A 22137-nucleotide genomic window follows, 5' to 3' on the forward strand; every position below is an offset into this window, starting at 1 on the left:
AACCAGTGCTGCATTCAACATACTATGTGATATTCAAAAATCGATGTTTATCTGTGTTTTTTAATATTTACTTTTAAATTAACAGACTGAGTAATGTATAGTTCTGAAATTTGAATTATAATCTATAGTTTGATACCAAACTTATTGACATAAATTCATGAAATAATAGTTCAATAAAATTTTGAATGCAAGTCAACAAATGAGATGATGTGGCTTTTCACCTGTGACCTGTCTCAAAAGGGTTAACTGGCTTTCTGACTAATACATAAGAGTTTTAAAATAATTCCCTTGACTACTCCAACTGAACTTGGTGAAAGCAATTTTCAATCTCTCAACAACATAACTGAAAATTGATATTGAGAACAACTTAGCAGTATATATGTCATTTAGTAAGTTAAAAATTTGTATTTCTATTACTTATAAATGATGTAATAGAAAACATCAGAGAGAACTACTGGCAATTTTATGAGAGGATGCGACAAGTGGGCATGCAAGTGGGTTTGGCTTTCTCCTTGGCATGTGGACAAAAAGAAGATTGAAGGCTATAAAAAATTAGACTATGCCTCAGTAATATCTATACCATAATGAGTAATTTATATTAAACTCGGGACATCACAAAAGGATGATTTAAAAAAAAGAGGATGGTTAAGATGTAGCTAACAAATGTCACGATTCTTAAATATGGTGAGACTGGGGATTTATTTGAATATTTCCTTTTAGAATTAAGAAATTAAAATTTGATTTATTAACTATATTTTGATACCAAGTTTATTCTACTACATTGATAATAAAGTAGTGTGATTAAATTTTGAATATAACTGAAATGTTATTACGTGCACTTTAACCTACTTGTAGAGAGAGAGAGAGATAGTAAAGGTTATGAATCAAGTTATCAATCTGTTCACCTTCACAATATTAAGCTAATCAGATGAAGTTATATTTGCATTTAAAAACATCACTCTCTGGAATATAAAGTTTTTATTTCTCAGATGGCTTCATAGGCACTACTGGATAGTATTTTCATACTACCTGCTGTCTTGAATTTCTGCAAGATACTTTTAGTAGGTGACATCATTATGGCATTGTGGCTAGATTGGGTACTGGAGTACATCAAGGGGGAAGTTGAAAGTAAATACAAATTTCATGTTGGGATTCCTTTTGCTATTGCTTGAGCTGTATTACTTCCAGAAACCTTTTCTTCCAAGTTCTATCATAAAAGCATACCAATTTCTGTCAAGGACCTAACAGCTGCCAGTAATGAGAACCATTGCATTGTCTTTGTCTTCTTTAAGGAGACTGCATCAAGCTGTAAAACTTCATAAAGTTTTTAATTTTCTATATTTTACAATAGCATGAGATACATAAAACAGATATTTCTTACCATGGTCTGAAATTTTTTTAAACATGGTACTTGATTTGCTGCCTGTGATGCAGCTTTAGCAATTCTGTAATACAGTGAGCAGTTGTCATTATAGTTGACAAAACAGACTGATGGACAGCAATCCCATTCTTACAGCAGCACCATCATTCCTAAACCCAGCAAGTTTAGTTACTGGAATACTGTTCTCTTTCAAGATTTCTAAAAATTCATGGCATCAAGCCTTGATATTAATTATTACATTTTAGACTCATTGTAGTTCACTTTAATATTTCACATTCCTGTGAAGCTAATGATTGATGTAGTTTACCATGGTCGAAGAGAGTAACTAATATAGTAGTTTAATTTTGATCAATAATGAAATAGCCAGGAAATATCACAGGAAAGGGAAAGCTTCCAGGAAACTAGATGGATAGGCCTAGAGAAGTAATCAGTGTTACTGTAGTCTAAATTTTAAAGGAACAAGCTTAAATTATTTTATACTACACTGATTACATAAATCTCAAATTGGGTAGCTTTCTTTTTGTAGTAAAAATAATGAATGTTAGGAAGTTTATAAAATTTCAGTGGAATCCGGTTGATTTTGATATAGATGTTAGCTTCCAAAAAGTGCTTGAAAAACATTCTGAGAATGCTTAAAAAGTGCTTAAAATTGATCTGAGCAATTCAGTATGAACCATGTGCGATACATGTGCTTATTAAAATGTGGTTAACAGTGTAGAATAGTGACGTGGCTGTTTTGTTACTTTTAGGTAGTTCGTAATTGAGAAACAATTGCATAATGTTAAAAGCAGTATTTAAAACAAATGGTGTAAGAGAAGTCATTGCAGTCTTTCCCTTCAGTTTAGATGGTTTATGCAGTATTGACATGCCACAGAGTACCATCATTTTGGTCATACAAAGCAGCAAGATATGAATGACAAAGTTGTAAAATTGGCATTTATGTTAAAACACTGACATTTTTTTAAATCAGTTTTTTAACATAACAGCATAAATGAAAAATAAAAACAATATTACAGTTAAATTTATCATGCTGTATATCTGTGTGTATTCAGGAAAATGTCCTTAACAAATTTGCTGCCGTGTGCCCCACCAGTAGGTCACAATTGACTTTTAGGTAAGGAAAGTGTGACACACTGGTGGATCACGTATTACAAGTGGTTTCAGTGAGATAATTGAACATAGTGTAGTTACACACATATATATTAGACACCTTGGTTAAATGTGTGGTTGGCACTAGGGTAGGAATTATTAATACTACTGGTAGCAGCAAGCATGTTAATGAAAGCTGGGAGGACAATTGTATTTATTTACCTTTATTTGCATTATTTTGGTGTTAGACAGAAAAGAAAGTTTTTCTGAACATTACTTTTTACATACTTAATGCCATGGTATTACATTCAAATTTTGATGTGTACATTAGTTAAATAATACATTGTTTTAAGTACATTTGAATATTTTGAGAGTGCAAGAACTTTGACCATAATTGGAAATATCAATAAATGTAAAGTTTAAACCAACCACTTAAAAATTAAATATATGTAAAAACTGAAAGAGTAAGGTGTCCGAGAAAACCAATGCAGAACAATAGTGCCACTGACATAGAAAAGAGGGGCAGGTTTTGTTTTTGGAATCATAAGATTTTTTTTTTTAATATTACAATTAGTACACTGACTATTGAACCATTCACCTATGCTAGTTTAAGAACTTGATTTGACAATTTTGAAAAAAAAATGTGAATTGGTTAGTGTGATTTAAGAAGTGTTTGAAGATCACATTTAAAAAAGCCATATAAAGATATGGAAAATCATTCCTTTAATTGCCACAGGAGAGGGGGAGCATAACATATTCACAAAATACCAAGGTTTTTTTTTAGGTAAGGCCTAACACTACAGTTGCAATTAGTACACACCTAAAGATTCAATAGAGAGCAAAAACACCATTTGCAATATCCCTTGTGAATGTGGACTCCAATACATTGGAGAAACAAAGACCAACAAAAAGAGATTAATAGACACAATAGAAGTGAGGACTGTATAGTAAAGTGAAATAATACAAAAATAGCAGGATATGAACCATGCAATACCCCTCGCGACAACACATAAGTCAGCAAAATTGGATATCCCACTAGAAAGCATTCATATAGTTTTTCAAGTCCTGGTTTGAGAGACCCTGATTGACTTGATAGCACACCAGCTTTTCTACCAAGAACTCCTGGGATTGAATCTTGGCCATTATCACCTCAAACACAATCCTTCTCAGGCCTTCCCTGACAGCTAAAACATAAGATATAAATTAGTTACTAATTACTGTCTATTAAATAAAGAAAAAAGTTTGTAAGTAATAAATAATAAGAGATATCGGTCAAGACACGCGATTGTGCGTCATGCGGCCAAAACAACCTGCAAGACACTGTCTTATTAACAGGAGTGATCGTGTTAGCAATTTTCCACTTTCTGTAGCTCACGCTGTGGTTATCCACACTATCACATATTTTCAGTGGATGTGCTCTACTGGACCTTTATTTCACATGACAGATTTCAAGGCGATCCTCTTTTTTTTTCTTCTTCTTCTTCTTAATTCTTCATGTGAAGAGTATGGAACCTTTATTTGATAGAAAAACATACTTAACTTTCATGAATTTTTTTTCAAATTTGGTACACTGGTAGGACTTTACAACCTACAATTAGATTTCATACTTGGTTTAAATATAATCCACAAGTGAAAAGTTATTCAACAAAAACTGCTCAATTTTGACCAAATTTTTTGCACGCCTATGCAAAAAGTCATGCAAGTTATTGGTCTGAAATTTTTACTACAGTTATCGAATGTCACATTTTTTTTCTTGGTGTATATTGACAAAATGTCATGATATCTAATCAAAAACACCTTAAGTGTGAATAAAGGTGTGGCTAAAAAAGGATCAAGTGTGTGACTTAAAGAATGAAATCAAAATTGGCAGCAAAACTGGTAGCTACACTTGTAGCATTGATAAGAATTTTACAGCAAATATTTATTCATTAGTTAGCTCGTCTATATATGCTTTATTTTACCCACCATCGTGCCCCAAGTTGAACAAAAACTGTGACCTGACTAACTAATGAATAATTATTTTTTGTGAAATTCTTATCTTTGCTGTAAATGTAGCTACCAATTTTGATTTCATTCTTTTAACTCACACGGTCAATTTCTTTTTTTTTTTTTCTTTTTGACACATCTTTTTTTCACACCTGAGGTGTTTCTGATTAGATAATCGTAGAGGCTACTAACTATGACAGTGATTAACATTGGTCACATTCACCTTGCCCCTAATTACTTTAATTCATTCCTTATTTCCTGTAAGATCACTTTGTGGACGACGTGTAAGAGTAGAGATGTCTAGTGGTAAGTCCAGGCACACCCAGTATAGGGGACCACCATCAAGACCTTTCAATCCTGAGGATCGTTGCTATGATTGTGGAGAAAGAGGACATTATGCTAGAGATTGTCGTAAAGTGAGCAGGCGATACAGGTCCAGGTAAGTGACAGCCAAAAGATGGCTGCAAGGTTAACACTCCAGGGTAGGAAGCATGTTTACTATAGTATTATTTGTTTCTTAAAGTTATTGAGTTGTATTTCTTGATGTGTGTATAAAGCACTGGTAATTCCAATTTCCTTGGTTTTATTTTTTCATTCTAAGTAGATCACTTTCAGTTGATCAGAATTCAGTGCAAAAGAAAATGTTAAAACACTGGATTATTTGTCAGAGCTCACAGCTGCTAAACATGAGTAATATTTATATTTCTAACTATGTTTTTGTAGGCTAAGTCATCTTCATGTGGTTAATATCGGCTAGTTGCGGCTAGAGTTGATACATCACTGACACCTGTCATCACTAGTCAAGTGATCAGCTGCAGCATGTCGTCATTCTGCTAGTTTTTCTGCATAGTTCAGCTCAGCACATGTCACAACTTTGTTTTGCCAACATACCAGTGAGATGTTGGTCATCTGATTCATCTCAGCTGTTCTGGTTACTTCCGTTTTCATCTTCAGTGTTTGTTACATCTGTCACTGTTCGTCTGTTGTCATCTTTGATCAACAGACATCGAAGGTTTACACAGCTATCCTGACATTTCCACCATAAATATCCAGAAAACTTGTGGTTCATTTTGATTTTTTTTTATACAATAAATTAGAACGTAATATTTCCAAAAATTAATAATTTATATAATTTGATTCCTCAAGTTTGGGCAACCAATGCAAGATAATTCTTTTACCAGAAAAACAAAAGTTTTGAGGAAATAGAGCTACTTTTTTTATATGGATCATTTTATAAGTTATTTTGATATTAGATTTACATATTAGTTATGTGGAAATGCTGGGATGTTGCAACACAAGGTAAGTTTAAATACGCAAAATGTTCAAGATAATTGGAGGTGACATGCTGAAGTAACAAACACAATCATGCTTAGATATATTAACTTTTTGGTAAAAAAAAATGTTTCATATTTTTCCATTAAGTATACAGAACAACATTTTCATTTAACTGGTGACAGCATGGGATGTATGCAGATATATGTACAGGACAATTAGCTTGTACATCACAATGTTGTATATCAGCTAAAATAAAAAAGAGGGCAATGGAACTTTGGGGAAGAATGAAGTTAAACTGTAGAATTACCTAACTCAGATTGAAAAGGTATAGTGAAGAAGGTGCTCTTTATAAAGTAAGGAAAATTGGTTAGATTTGCAATATAAGCTTTTGATCTTGTGTACATTTTGTTTAAGGCATTTGCTGCAGAGGTGAAAGTTTACTTCAAATTTAGTTTCTTCTGACAAAATGACTTGAAGTTTTTTTGGGGGGTTTCTTATCTTGGTCCTTTCCTGCATAAAACATGGTTCTGGAATAATGTGTGTCTAGTATCTTAGTTTTTGTTAAAGGTGCCATCTTGTGGTAATAATTTTGATTTATGTTTTCTTCTCACTTTATACTCTCTTCTTCCTGATGTTTTTACAGTTGTCATAAAACAGCCTTGCAATAAACGTTTCTTGGTCGTGTGGTGAGACTGACAGTTATCAGCTATCTGTCAGCAAATTGCAATTGTTTCCAAAAGAATAGAATGATTTTTTTATTCTAAATAACACGTATAATTTGAAAACTTAGTATAATGCCTACAAAATTTTTAGTATTACATCTATTTTCTCTCGCTTATTCTCTCAACTCTTTTGTTAAGTTATTTAGTCAGTATGCTAAAACACATACCTACAATAAAATGGCATATGCAGAGTTAATAAATTGAGTTTACATGATTGTATTTTATGCTATCAAATAAGGTTGGCCATGTCCTATTATTAGTTTCCCCGAACTGTCAATCTAAGGATATTAGTTTGGATAGCATTGCTGTAAAAATATGCCCCATATGTTGGGGTCATGGCTGTGTTATAAAAGTTATTTGGCCAGACAGGTGTAGCCCAACAATTGGCATTGCTATTAACTGGCTGCCTTCCTTTTAGTCATTCAGTTAAAAATTGGAGACTGTAGGTAGTTCTTGTGTAGCTTTGTGCAAAATTCAGAAACAAATGAAACTTGCAGAATAAGAAGTTTTGATCGCTGTCACAAAAAGTGTGCATTGAAACTTTGATAGAAATTATAAGGAAAACAAACTGATGTTCTCAATGTTAGACGAAGATTATAAGTCCTCTAAATATTAAACTTTATGTACTTATGTATGACATCTTGGAAATAGTTAAAAGAAATATTCCTCCTTTTTTTATTGTATTCATTGCTGATTGTTGATCAGTTGTTATTTGTTTGATCTTGAGAAGTTAGCCCAAACTCTTCAAAGTGTGTAGCTGCTGTTAACACTATGGAACATCTAAATAAGAAGTATTGAGGTATATGACATTTTTTTTAATTTAGTTATTCTACCATTGGATTTCAGTTACAAAAAGATATAATCATATAGCTTCAAAGCTAATAAACTGTATTGGACTAAATTATTGGATGACTTTTAATTGATGTTATGTTTATATAGTTTTCCTTTGGTTACTTGAGTTCTGATTTTAGCACAAGTTTTTAAGAATATGATGTAGTTGAAAAATTTCTTAGATTTTGAAATGTTATGTCAATTACATTCGAATTTTAACCTTTAAAAATTGTCTAAATGATTAGTAGGACTAGAATAAATAAAAAATTAATATTTGTAAAATATGAGGTTTCATGGGTTTCATTAAGAGAAAATAGTATTTACTACATGTACAAAATGGATCCAGAAATGAAATTGTTATAAAACCAAGTTAACTGCACTTTTTGTTTTAAATTGCATTTAATTTGTCCATTGCAGCTTGAAATAAAGAGGTGTATAATAAATAGCAATTTAGATCTATCTGTTGTCAACCAGAAGTGACTGTCTAAAATTTTTATAGGCCTATTGATTTTCCAATATTTCACCAGTCAAGACTGTCAGACATTTTACTGAGAAATATTGACTGTAAATAGTCATCCCAGTTTATTTTATGTCTGGAGCAAAACATTTCCAGCTGTCACTTTGGTTTTGTATAATTTAGTTGTGAAGAAGTATCCAACAAATAATAAAAGATGTTTGGATAATACTTGTTCACACGAGTTGCATTTCACTGCCTTTACCTCTAGCTGAACAATAAATGATGTCATGCTGAACATGCACTTTTCCTTCAAATATTCTGGTTGGTAGGAGTTGGAATTCTTATTTACATAAAGTATGTTGGGAACTATTGTGAATATGGTCACATACACTTAATAAAAACACCTTTTGCCCCTGATGAAATGGATCAGCTAAACCCTGGTTATGTAAGTGTACAATGCTAAGACGTTAACTACATCAAACAAAGGTACAAGGTGACCAAGCATAACACTAAAACAAGTGGTAGCCTTGTTTAGATAAATTTTTATTCCTATTAAGTATAAAATTGTAAAATGTTTGACACTTTTCATTTTTCTACTTAATGAAACCCCCTGATGTTTGATATCTTTACACAATTGGATTGGACATCCTTCAATTTACACGTGGTCCATAAAAACTTTTATTGGATAATTTATCTCCTTCCTTTTGATAAACCAGAGTTGAATTGCTAGCTGATATATTTTTTCTCGTATTCAAGGTCTAGGTCACATCGATCACGTACTCGAAGCCGCTCACGTGGCCGTTCTGCTAGCCGCAGTCTATCTAGGTCTCGCAGCAGGAGCCCAGTGGCCAAGGCCAGTAGAAGTCGTAGTGGTAGCAGAGAACGTAGTGTGTCTCGAAGCAGATCTGGCTCACGCAGCCGGTGAGTCCATAGTGAACCGTGGATCACAGGTTGGAGAGCTTTCTCCTTCCATTTCAATACATTGTAGTAAAATAGGGAGACAATAAATATCTGTATTTTATTATTTGTCTATTGTATTTAACAAAAAATAAATTATACTGAAACAGCTATAGCATGGTAGATATGTTTTACTGAAGAAAATGTGGTTGTACATTTGTGTGAATTAGTTGAATTTCATATTTTTTGTTATACATGCTGTAATTTGGTTACCTAGTGTGTGCTAATATACGAAAGTTGAATATATTATGTTGAAATGATTTTTGATTCTTACCACATTGTTACATTCATATTGCCACCTTTGATCATACTTAGTCTGATAATTGTGTCCTGACAATATCCCTGCAGTATATTTTCCATTACAGATGGATCCATATCATATTCTAAGCACACACTCCTTGATGCATGCTTTCCATAATCCATCTACATGGTTCATACAAGTCGTGGAATTTCCAGGCCTAGTTTGTCATGGGAAAATGCTATTTTTCAGTTAGTTCATGGAAAACGTATAACAGGGATAAATGTTTTTAGAAGACATGTACTGTATTGGTGAATTGAAACAATTATTTGCAGTACACTGAGCATTTTTGTCCCTATTTTGTGCTATTATACTTACTGATGGCATAAATGGTTCGATCTCATAAGTAATGAAAATGTGATGCAGATTTGCTCAAAATAAGATCCATTTATCTGTGAATTTTCATCTTCCTCATTAACATCTTTCACATGAGCCAGCCCACATCTTAATGTGGTTCTAAACAAATGAGTCATTCTGGAAAGGTTTGTTTGAGTAGACAAAAGGTTGTGTGACACTATTTTTGAAGTTTAGATCACTGGACCAAATTCAAAAGTAGAGAGTCAACGTGGAGAAGTTAACTTGTAAATGTAAAGCAAAACAATGTAGCAATAAAACATGCTTAAAATTTCATAGACGTGGTTGTGAATGTAATGGTTTATGTGTAACAATTAAGCTAAACAGTGTATCCAGGTCAATTGAGGGAAAAACTTACTTGAAGATATCTCAATCGATTTGACATACCAGCTGTATTGGAGATTCATCAGTTGGTTACTACATTGTTAGCAAAACATAAAAAAATTAACACAATAGTATCATTATCTACAAAATGGGGGATTGGAATCATACACAAGAAATCATTAATATCAATATGTTGTGAAACTAATGACACAGTAAAACCCAAAGATAAAGTGTTGAAGCAGATGCATGATGCATTACAAGATGGATGCCCCTAGTGATTCTCAAATTAAAAATGCCTTTTCTACAATGAAGAGTAAATATAAGACAGATGGTATAATGCCCAGTATGGTACCACCATAGTATAATCTATATAGATTTCATCATGTCATACTTTCTTTAATACTTAGTGTGTTTTTTTTCTATTTTAAAAGTTGTGCTGAGCTTCATTCATTGAGATCTATTGAAATAACCCTAAATTGCTGCTTTCTGGAATGACCTATTTGACCATCCTTGGCTCAGTACTTAAAAGATGCTGGGCTGGCTCTGTGACAGGTGTTAAAATGTTTAATTTCAAGGTGAAATAATTCATTAATGATGTAGAGATCTAATCTGTTCTTTGATTCATTGCTACTCCCTCTGCAGTAGACTAGTTTCACACACAGAATCACTTCTTATCAATACTGCTTGGAAGAAGAGCAAAGCAAAGAAATATAGCTAGGCCTCTTATAGTGATGGAATGTAAACAGTTTGTAGGCTTTCTTTGAAAGCCCTTGACTCACCACTAATAACTTTGAATTATTTGTGTTATAAATACTAACTAGTTAGCAAAATACACAAAGTAATTTAATTGGGTAACAATCTGTGAACTATATTCTTGCAGGTTTTACATAAGGATGCATTTCTGATCTGTGTGAACAAGGAAAAGCTGACATCCATATGATTCTAATCATTTGTCACACCCTGCATCATAACTAATGAAATAATTTGTATATTTATATGTGTGCTTGTATGTCTTAAATTTGTAAATTGAAACACTTACTGTTGAAATTATTGGATCTTAAAGTTGACTGATTCACATTCTTACTGTTCATCTGAGTGCTAAGATAGTGTTTAGGGCAATGTTTCTTTACAGCAGTATTGCTAAACATTTTGTGCACAATTATCCAAGGAGCATTGGGAAGGGAGAAAAGTGAAAATAAATTTATGAGAGCACTGAAGATCCTTGTTTATGTTAAAGGATGTAATGTTGATACATGTGATATGTTAAGACAGTATAAGAATTTTGTTGATAATATTGCTTCAAGAATTGCAGCTGTGTTTGGGCATGGTAAAACAAGGAATCAATATTTCGTTATATGAAACTATAGCAGATGAGCTAATTTACCAAAAAGTTTGGCCTGTGGTAAGACTATTGTTATCCCAGAGTCAAGCATCTGTAGAGAGGATATTTTCAATCAACAAGTGGATAAAAGTCAATCTTAAAAGAAGAAACTTATTCAGTTCACAGGATCATGCAAATGTTGGTGGAATTTCCAATGTTAAAATTCACAAAGGTTTATTGATTTAAGATGCATGTGCAAGATATGAGTATGAGACATATAATAAAAAATTAGGAAAGGAAAGAGTTTTATGTAAAAAGTCATGAAATAGTAAAATATTTCGCTTAGAAGGCAGAGGCAAAAATCAACATGGTTTTTCTTGTAAAATTGTATAGTTTTAATAGGACTGTGGATACCAAAAACAAGAGATGACAAACATTAAAGGGCATTTAGTGATAAATTAGGAGATTTAAAACTAATTAATCCAAAATGTACTTAGGTTGTAGAAATGAAAAGTATTATTGATAAGTTGGGGTTAATATGATGGCTTCAGTGTTGTAATGTAGAAAGAAGAATTTATATGTAACTGATATTTACCTTATTCTTTGCATTTGGCAGAAAACTCCAGAAATGTGCTCTGTTAGTGGTTAAAGATTTTTTGCATTAGTGGGGGAACTGTTTGTTGGAAAATTGAGGCCACAGAAGATGCCACACTTTTCTTAAAGCTGGGTAAAAGTTGTTACAGATCTCTTTCTGTATGGTCCTGGAGCCCAAGTTTACCCATATTCTTTTGTTTTCCATTGCCATTAAGTACAAAAGATATTCCTATCTTGGAATTCTAAAATTCTGATCTGAACATAGCTTTACAATCTGAGTGTATGAAAGTTTGTCAGCAAGGGCTCTTATGTACCCCTTCCTAAAAGCAGTCAATCTTTGGTGGCATTATGTTACCTATTAAATGCCAAATAATGTGAACATGTGCTTGTACATTCTCTGCCACCATGACTTTATATTTTCTGTGGTTGTCACATGACTTGCTAATTTGCATGTTCAAAATGCTTGTAAAATAATGTACTCAATACTTTATCAACACACACACACACTTTTCTAAATGAAGAAAAAAAAGCTAACTTAAACTTTATTTTAATCTGTAAATGTGCTGTACTTGATGAATGGAAATATTAGATTGAGATTGTGTGTGTGTACTGTATGAAATGTGCTGGGAAAGTTTGATTCAGGGTCAAGTTCAGTAATCAAGAACTAAATTGTGAAATAGAAATTGCTACATTCATTCCCAATTTTGTGTACAACAGTAATAATTCTCTACCATCTGGTTGTATTAAATGTTAACCAGTTGATTTTAGATATTTGTTCCGTTACCTTGTTTTTCATTTTACAGGTCAAACAGGGGTAAAAAGAAAGAGCCATCAGACAGATCAGCTTCCAAATCCCCTGTCAATGACAGTTCTGACAAGTAGTTTGACGTTTGCATCAGCCTTTTAACTTTTCACATTCACCTGACTCAACATAGAAAATCTAGGTTTGTGGTTACTCTTACGATTTAATAGTGGCATTTCAATGACATAATTCTGATAAGTAATTTTAACTTAGTAATTGGCTGAACATCACAAAGAAATTACATGCTTTATTCAACATTAACTTTTTTTTTTAATCACCAACCTATGTTTTCTGTGTTTTTGTGTTTTATGTCATAGTTTGTGTCTTCTGTTTCATTCTAACATGTGGAGAATTATCTGGTAAGTAAATGGATAATAACTGCTTAATATCATTTGTTCATTGTAAGTTTATAAAAAGAAGTTAATTTGGATCTCAGATGTATTTTGAAAATTAAAATTAAATTGAATTTTGTTTTGTTTTGCATAAATAAAAGAATGGAATAACAAATAATTGTACTTCTGACATTATAAATTTGACTGTTTGTGTAAGGAAGATGCATTCATTGTGTGCAGAGTCATGTCACATTTGCTTTTGAAGTTCAGAATTTGTGGTATAAGAACAACCTAAAAATAAATGTTGCATGTAGCCTAGTATCTCTATACTTGCTTTACATTTGTATTCATAATGTCAGTAAGATAATACATTCAGCTTTATTACTTGTCAAATCAGACAAAATCATTTTTTCTCGCAACTCACTATGTATCATTTGTTTTGGTGTACTCTGAATCCAAATAAATTTGTTTTTGTAAGAAACTGTGTATTTGGTTCAAGTTTATTTCATAGAAGAGAAGAATTTCTCGACTCAAGGTATGAGAAAATGCTTGAGGACATGCAGTAATGCTGAAGGAGCAATCATTGTTTTGTGATTTATTATAATTATAATTTTCTTAAATTTTGAAGATAAAAAAAATCAGTTAACATTTATTTTCACAACATTTTCACTGATTTTACAAAACCTTAAACTTGACTTTATTTGTATTCAGTAAACCTGTAAAGTGTTACAAAAATTTTCAGTATTGAATTTCACATGGGGCTAACCTTTTATATATCATTTTTTATGTTGCTTGCTTTAAGATGTGAATTATTTGATAGCTTCTCTTTAACAGAATAATTAACTCTGTAACTATTTTATTAAAGTTATGTACTGTGCTTTGTTACTTTGGTTATTAACCCAAACAGTTGTATTTATAGTGTATTGATATGTAAGTTAAGAACTAAAGTATTTGAAAGTAGAATTAAGTTGCAGTGATTTCAATCTAAGTATCTAAATAAAAAAAAAATGTTTAACAGCTAGAATAATGTTGAATAAAACTAGCACATATGGAAGGTTTTCAGTCCCTGTATTACTGTGCTCACTCACTCAGAGGGAAAGAAAACTCGTTTAATCTGAATACCTGTGTAGCTTTCAGGTGTTTGTGATTAATACAAAATGCACAAGTGTAATATAAATCATGTACAAAGATTTACTACCACAAGCAAGTTTATAAGTATTGGTTGTATATCAGTTGTTACTTGGAATTCTTATGAAACAAGTTATTACTAATGACAGTTTAAGAAGTAAGTAAACTGTGTATTTTCAGTAGACTTACTCTTTTTAAAAACTTGCAATTTTCAAATACCTAACATATTACTCTTTTAATTGTCACAACAGACAGAGGTAGGCAGTAAATGAACTGTTAAGATCAATCGGTAAGAAGAATGTGAGAAATATTTCCATGGTTAAGATTATAAGGGATCAGTATAAGTAGACATAATCACAATTCAACTGTAAATAGGGGAAAACATCGTAAACAAATCTGGTAAATAACACTGAACGTTGCTTCGTCTATTCTGGCACGTAATGCCCGTGAACCATTTTTGAACAGAATTGTCACCGGTGATGAAAAATGGATTCTTTAAGCGAATATTAAACTCCAAAAACAATGGCTCAGTCCTATACAAAAACCATTTCGCCTACATCCATCGAAAGTGATGCTTTGCATTTGGTGGGACATCAAAGGAGTAATTAATTTCGAACTCCTCAATCCATAGCGAACTGTTAGTGCAGAGATCTATAAGCAGCAACTGGAACGTTTAAATCAAGCCCTTCATCAGAAACGCCCTTCACTCGCCAATCGGAGAGGTGTTCTTCTCCACGACAGTGTGGCACGTTTGACGCAACACAATATTATGGTTCTCCCCCACCCACCACATTCTACAAATATGGCACCATCAGATTACCATCTTTTTCGTTCGCTGCAACACCATCTTAATTGGAAAACGTAGGCAGGGTATTAAAGAGGACATCGACATGTTTTTTGCTACAAATCCCAGTGATTTCTTTAATCAGGGCATTAACAATCTGATTGTAAGATGGAAAAGCATCATCGATAAGAATGAATACTTTCATTTAATAAACGTTTTGTTTTGATATACAAGTTATTCGGGTTTTTCATCTAAAAAAAAGCGACATTAATTTCTTGACGACCTAATACTATTGAAAGGATACAATTTGTTCGTAATAGGAATATTTACTGCCAATCGTTTTTATCTTTTCCTGATTGAAATGACAAACAATATTTTAGCCATGATAGAAAATTCATTATTTGTATGTATTTGTGTCTACATATATTACATTTGGCCACTCTTTTCACCTTTTATGTGACTTTGCATAAGTATAGACCTCCAGTGGCACAGCTGACTTATAACGCTAGAAACCGGGTTTCGATACCCGTGGTGGGCACAGCATAGATACCCATTGTGTAGCTTTGTGCTTAATTACAAACAGGCATAATTATAATATTAGATTTTATATTTGGCTTTGTCTTAGTTATTTTCCTCAACATGATTATCACACAGCATTCTGACCAGTTTTCTGAAATTATTAATATTGAATTTATAGGGGTCGTAGGTTGTTTCTGTCACAAAGCCTTGGATTTTCATAGCTGGCCATCCAGATTCGAATCCTTGCAGTACCATAAAATATTTCCCACACTTTAATAAGCTGTAGCTGCGTTATAGAAGTGACAGTCAATCTCTTATGATGGGTGGTGGGGTGTTGCTGATTGCTGGTCAGTAGTTCAAAATTAGAGACATCAGCAGATCGTTTTTACAGCTTTGCCGTGTATGTATGGTGTTTTTAGTTGTTTTACTCACCAAAGTGAATCTGTATTCCTCGAAACCTATATAACTATGGAAATTGTTGAACCCAATGATAAATTTGGCTGTATTTTTAGCAGATATTGCAACATGAAAATAGTTATAAATCGTGTAGTGGACGAGTGTGAAACTTAACACGCGAATATTTGTCACAATTTTACCAGAATTGAATCAAAAGATATACATACTTAACATTTGTTATTGTAAATTAAGTTACATCGTGTTTATATTATTTTACATATTAAAAGGGCAATGGTTCTCAAACCGAGTGGACATTTTCTAATTTAAAATATATATATACATATTTGGGGGGGGGGGGGTTACTGCACGGGAAAAGTGTTCCGATTGTTCTCTTTAGTCATACACAATACATTAAAATGTTTCAATGTACAGAGCTCAAACTTTGCATACATTTTACTGATATAAACTAATGTTTTATACATTGAAAGTGCTACCGTTTATTGAAAATAATAATAATAGTTGTTTTTGTTTTTAAAAGAACTCCAGTTCCTCAGTATTACATCAATAAAGACATAATCAAACTCTGAGACAGTCCTAGTGAAAGTCGTGTTCTTCTTGTGAGGAGAGTACTTTTATTTAAAATTGTGTTCTATTGTAAAGAAATGGTTGTTGCACGTACCACAGTTATTTTTTCTAAGTGTCTGAATTTTGAATATCCAAAGTGTGAATTTTTTATGGATTTTTGTTTGTGGCGCCATTCGATAAGTGGCGCAGGAGTTTTGGTTACATACATTGACACTGACATACATGCTACGTCCATTATAGTAAGATTATCCCGACTTTCTGTTGAAGAAACAAAAATACAAGAGTACTGTTGGACTTCACTCAAAAATAGTATGAAATACATTGTTGAATAATGCTCCCTTTCCTTCCTTCCTTTTTTTTAATTGAATTCCCAATGACCTCATTAAATACTAATTTCATAACCTGTTTTGTGGACAGCAATTGACTCAACACTTGTTTGTTTTGTCTTTAAATTCAAAGCCAAAAATATAGAAAAGTTGAAATGTGACCTATTTCAGTCTTTTTTGTTTTTTATCCCCCTTCTCAGGCAAAATCCGAAACAAAATAGCCCATGTACCATACAAAAAAAAATAGAGTAATCAAACCAGGCAACTCTGGGTGAGTAAAGTCAAATGTTTATAAGAAAGTGGAGATGTGCGCTATTTCAGGGTCTATTTTATTATTCCCTTTCTTAGGCAAAAATCTTAAAGTAGTTCACGTACCGTCGGACATCTTTCGATTATCGTACAAAAAATTTATTAAACTCTGGTGCTGACACACACAACTGACTATACGCTAGAACAGTAACCCCATTCTTTCCCAACTGTGTTCGAAAAAATTGTCTAGCTACTCGGGGGAGTCATGAGTTGTAAATGTTGGAAATCTTGATGTACAGTGTAACATTAATTCCCAAACTTCCTCAGTACAAGCCCCTTCAAAAAAAAAGATTTTTCACCCTTTTGATACCGGGTTCCTTACTTTCATTGTAAACAGCATATTTAATGAATATTTGTTTATTTAACCTCTGCTTTTTAATATTACACTCACAATTTCCTTTTGTTAAATGACTATGTATTTGCTACTTCTCCCCCCCCCCCCCGAAACTTTCCTATGGCCCCCTAGTTTCGGAACCCCTGTCGCGATATAAAGAAGAAAATCTGAAGCAGTTTTAAACAATGTTTTATCTGCTGCGATAGAAGCCTAAGGGGTAATGAGTTACATTTTCAGAGACCTTGGGGTTCGTGAAGAGTCGTATCTAATTTTGTTAGTTAAGCAACGCGGTACTTTCTGGTGATTTTCATATTTATATTGTAATACTACTACTACTCAGCTCATCAACATTTGTGTTAATCATAACCTATGAAAATTTGTTTTCTCCTGACAAATTTTGCCCTTCCTTGTTACAGAAGTTAAGATCCTAAGCCATGAAGTCTTATACAGAATTTATCACAATTTCTAGAGTAGAAAAGGTTAATAAATTAACGTCGTGAATCTCTTATTCAAGGCCCTTTTTCATTCATTTGCCATTGTCTGGTGTTTAGGAATCTCAATTTACAATCGGCGGGTTCGAATCCCGTTACCGAATATGCTTGACCTTTCAGCTGTGGGAGTGTTATAATATGACGGACAATCTCACTTTTCGTTGGTAAAAGAGTTGGCGGTGAGGGATGTTGACTAACTGCTTCTCTCTAGTCTACTACTACTAAATTAGAGATGGTTATTTCAGATAGCCCTTGAGTAGACTTGTGCAAAATTCAACAAACATTCCATTACACAGGAATTCATAATTTACAGAGAAGGCAAAGCTAATAGAACACCCTAGTGGTTCATTGATAAGTCTGAAGGTTTATAACGCTAAAAGTCAGGTTTGATACCACGATGGGAAAAACACAGACAGCCAAGTGTGAAGATTTGCACTTAACAAGCGGACGTTTATGAATTAACGGTAGCATGAATGTCTTACTTAAAGTTGTATTATTTCTGATAAACAAATATCCTCTCAGTTATTTATCTATCAACAGTTAAATGTTAATATTTCTCCTCAGGGACATTGTGTTACTTTAAAAACAAAACCGACGTTTTTTTTGTTTTTATGTTGGCATAATGAAAGATAAACTCTTAGTTTCTTCAGCCGACTAGTGTCGATAACGCAGTTATAACTGGGGTTTGTGATTACAGTGCACCTTTGTCTATGTAAAATTCCGACTACAACTTTATAAAGTAGCTTTCATTCTTCAAAACCAAATTTTTAACCCTTTAAAAACACTCCAAGATAAAAAAAAAAAAAGATTGAAGACAAAGATGGAATTTATCAAATCAGTTGTAGTTTTGGTAAAATTACATAGGTCAGACAAGAGAGAAATTAAAAACGAGATTAAAAGAAAACCAGTATGACATATGTTCAATTGTAGCTGAACTATTACGGTAAATGTGATCGGGAAAATGAGTATCCTAAGAATTCAAACAAACAAGAAGGAACTTAAAAGAAAGTGGTTTATATAAAAACGTGTGTGCGTACAAATAGAGACGATAAACCAATCAACTTGTCCTATTGAAATAACTTTGTCGTACGTATTCCCTTATGTACTTTTTATCTACACTACCCCCCTTGTCTCCTGTTTATATAATATGAACCCATTAACTGTTGGACTTTAATGATGATGGTAACAGTTATCGAACCTAGTTGGCTAAAACAACTAATAATAAATATATTTTTGTTTTTTACTGTTTTCGAAAACTGTTGTGGTGAAAGGAATGTTAGCGACAATTTCATTATAGTGTTAGAAGCGTATTGCAAACCAAAGAGCTGGCATACATCTCTTACGCTTTCCCTTATAGATCAACATATTTTCCAGTGATGATTTTGTACAGATTAGACTGTATACAACATTTTCAACGTACGTTTCTTTACAAGGGCGCGGGAACTAGAGGTGCTGCGCAACTACTGATTTTATTAACGTGTTTTAACACAATAATAACCACTGAACATACAGCTTCCGTGTACATGGTTTCCAGTTTTGTTAGATTGCTTTCAGCTAGCATCGCCATCACGATGCCTTTGTTTCTTAACCTGAAATGCAGAGAGTACAGTTATCTGAATTGGGTACCGAACTAGACGTTTATTTAATTATTTAAAAAAATCAAAATGAATATTAACATGTTCACTTTTGTACCTTTTACTCTGGAAGAAGATTTCTACTCTTTAGGAAATAAAAAAAGCCTAGGAATAAAAAATATCTTTTTGGGGGCGTTATTTCATTTTTATTATATATAATATATAAAAAAGTAAGCACTTTTACTTGGTTAATTATATATATTGAAAATCTGGTTTCCTAGAGTTAAGGGGTGTGTAAAGGAAAATTGGGTGAGGGGTATTTAAGTGAAATATGATGCATTACAAACTATACTGATATCAGCAAATTTTACATTTGGGCCGGTTTTGAAATGTTTGTTAAATCATCATTAGATGTCAAACATTTAGATAGCGTTTCGATCACTACGATGTTTGTCATATCCCGGCTGGTTAGATGAGCCCTAACATTGGGTGAAAGGTCTCATCATCACTGAATATAGCAGATACATTGTGGTTGACATATTCTTATCTATTCAGGCTCTAGCTTTTTTATTAAACAGAAAAGGGGAAATGAGACCAATAATAACGCTAAATCTAAAATTAGATTAATGGACGGCATTAGCTCGAGGGGCTCTAATCCCATGCTAGCGCCAGCCCTGGTTATTGTATTCATCTTGACTTTTACTCATGTTAGTTCTTACAATACATAATCACAAAGGCTGTTGACATTGAGCATAAATAAATAGCCAAAATCACCGTGATACATATCTGTTTTTCATTTGCTGTGAAAAAATTTAAAGCTATATGAACTAGTAGATAAAAACCACCGTTTTGTGGGAATCTGTAACCATTCCGTATGTACTTTCGGTATGGTTTCTATAAATAAAATACGTAAGAGACAACTAACACTATATATATTGTTACGAATCTGCTTGTTTGTTAATTTCCCAGGAACTTCAGCGATACAAGTCCTTTCTTGATTAAACCAGTTTATTCTTTCTTGATACAAACTTTTAGTACACAGAAAGTCCACAGTCAGTACGTTTCTCGTCACTTTAAACTTAACAAGTTTATAATACACGCTATAAATCACAGCAATTGACAATATCGATAACTTCGCTACGAATGCAAAACATACACTTTATATCTTACCCGCTGGCTTCCTCTGCCAGGCTTATTTACTAGAGAAGAGGATTCGCCAAAATTCGAGGAGTTCCCTGATAATTCGAGAAACTCATTCACGCATGCGCTAGCAGAGTCACGTGACTTCCGCTGTCGTAACAATATATATCTAAACAACTGTATAAAATAGTTTTCTTTAAAAAAATACCACTCTTCTCCCTGGTGATGTCTGCAGCACTTATTTTATTTTTAAATGTACCAACACACAAAATCTAAAAGCACACGACTGTGGCATGAGAATATTGAAGTGCGATTTTAATTTAAGCTACCGTTTGTAGTAGACATGCGTTCACAGAAACTATAAAATCATTTTATTTTTGGTAAAAAGGATAGGCTTGTCTCACTTCTGAATTATATAAATATACAACTTCTGAGGACGTACATAACCCGTTGATAATATGCTGGAGGTAAACCAGTTCGCGCAGTGAGTGCCCAGTTGTGACATTTCAAGGTCAGTGTTTGTACAACGCAGTCAAGCCAGACGTCGTGGACAAGAACACACGCTTTTAAATATTAGTCGTATAGGTAAGGCTATTTTGTCTTAGTACATCTCCTTTACTTTAGTATTGACGTCCTAGTGTCATAAGCTAAAACTATTGAAGTGTAATATAATTACTAAAATAGTTCTAATTTTGTTGACTTGCAGAGATGATATAGGTGTAAAACGATGCACCCACATTTATTCCTAAAGAAATAAAATCTGAAGAAAGCGCTCTGTTTATTGGGTTTCTTGTCAAAAGCGAAGTCAGTTGTGTAAAAAAGAAAAAAAAGCATTTGAACGTAGGTGATAAAATAAATAGGATTTTATAGGAAGTACGTAAAGTGTTTGACACTGAGAAAAGTAAAGAGAAAGACTATTAGTATTAGTTCACGTCACTTTGAAACGAAAGAAAATGAATGTTTCAATATTTAATATCAAATTTTGATTACCACAAAACTTGCAGGTGTAGTTTCTCAGAATATTCTACAGACACTTGACTTGGGAGTTCTGAAATGCACATAATAGCTGGTTGAACTCGTACGTTTTATTCTCTTTTGCACTGTCAAAGCTTTTAAGTAGTGTAAACGTGCCCGTGAGAGTTTCAGTTGATTTATTTGCTGGGTGTAAGAATTTGACAGTCAGTTTCACAGCAATTTTTAATTAGTATTGAATGCAAAACTTTCACCAATCTTTAAAAATAAAACTTCAACTTACTCTGATATTGAGTTTCAGGATTAAAGACTAATAGTATCATGAAATTTTTGACCACTGAATCTTTAAGTATGATTTGATTTCGGTTTAGTAACGAAATAACTTATAAGGACAAGTAAAGAATATACCTGTATTTATTTTTAGCCGCGGATGAGCGGCTCATAAAACGCCATTTTTTATCAAGTACAGGCTTTTATGGGCCATAGCTCCGTCATCTCTTGACCGATTTTAGTTCTAATTACAGTTTTGGACTCGGGGAGTCGAACCCTTTCGATTGACGTATTTGAGCGTGCCCAAGGTCTCGTATATTAATTTATTCTGATCCTGCTTAAAATAATTTCAATTTGAAGGTAGAGAACCTGATGAGTAATGCGGTATAAGCGCGCCCCACGCTTGTTATTGCTAGTGCACAAAATTATAGGTAATGAAAAGAGAAATAATTCATTTTAATCCTGCCTAAAAGAATTTCAATTGCCGCGGTTATTGAGGATTCCCTCTTGTAAGATATGAATATAAGAGGTAAATACTGTTTTACGGATAGGCCAGGTAAACACGGTTTAAAACTAAGCTTCGATT

The 22137-nt window shown here is 33.0% G+C and overlaps 2 protein-coding genes across 6 annotated transcripts in view; both read left to right on the forward strand.

The window, feature by feature from the left end:
* The window catches only part of LOC106466753 (serine/arginine-rich splicing factor 7-like), a 29534-nt gene extending 16330 nt beyond the window's left edge, over nucleotides 1-13204 (forward strand). For 4 of the 5 annotated variants that reach the window (XM_013927049.2, XM_022394828.1, XM_022394827.1 and 1 more), the window contains 3 exons: nucleotides 4722-4895; nucleotides 8498-8662; nucleotides 12393-13204. In XM_013927049.2, the coding sequence (XP_013782503.1) occupies nucleotides 4722-4895; nucleotides 8498-8662; nucleotides 12393-12471 (418 nt within the window). In that variant the 3' untranslated portion in view covers nucleotides 12472-13204. Of the gene's footprint in view, nucleotides 1-4721; nucleotides 4896-8497; nucleotides 8692-12392 lie in introns of all 5 variants that reach the window. The other variant, XM_013927051.2, reaches the window with a different exon arrangement.
* Nucleotides 12452-22137, forward strand: part of LOC106466752 (cytochrome P450 302a1, mitochondrial-like) — a 28697-nt gene continuing 19011 nt past the window's right edge. Inside the window, exon 1 of the mRNA XM_022394826.1 lies at nucleotides 12452-12533. The gene's annotated coding sequence lies outside the window, so the exon portion shown is untranslated. The remainder of the gene's footprint in view (nucleotides 12534-22137) is intronic.

Source organism: Limulus polyphemus, unplaced genomic scaffold (genome assembly GCF_000517525.1).
Source record: "Limulus polyphemus unplaced genomic scaffold, Limulus_polyphemus-2.1.2 Scaffold2371, whole genome shotgun sequence".
In the NCBI taxonomy this organism is placed as follows: domain Eukaryota; kingdom Metazoa; phylum Arthropoda; class Merostomata; order Xiphosura; family Limulidae; genus Limulus; species Limulus polyphemus.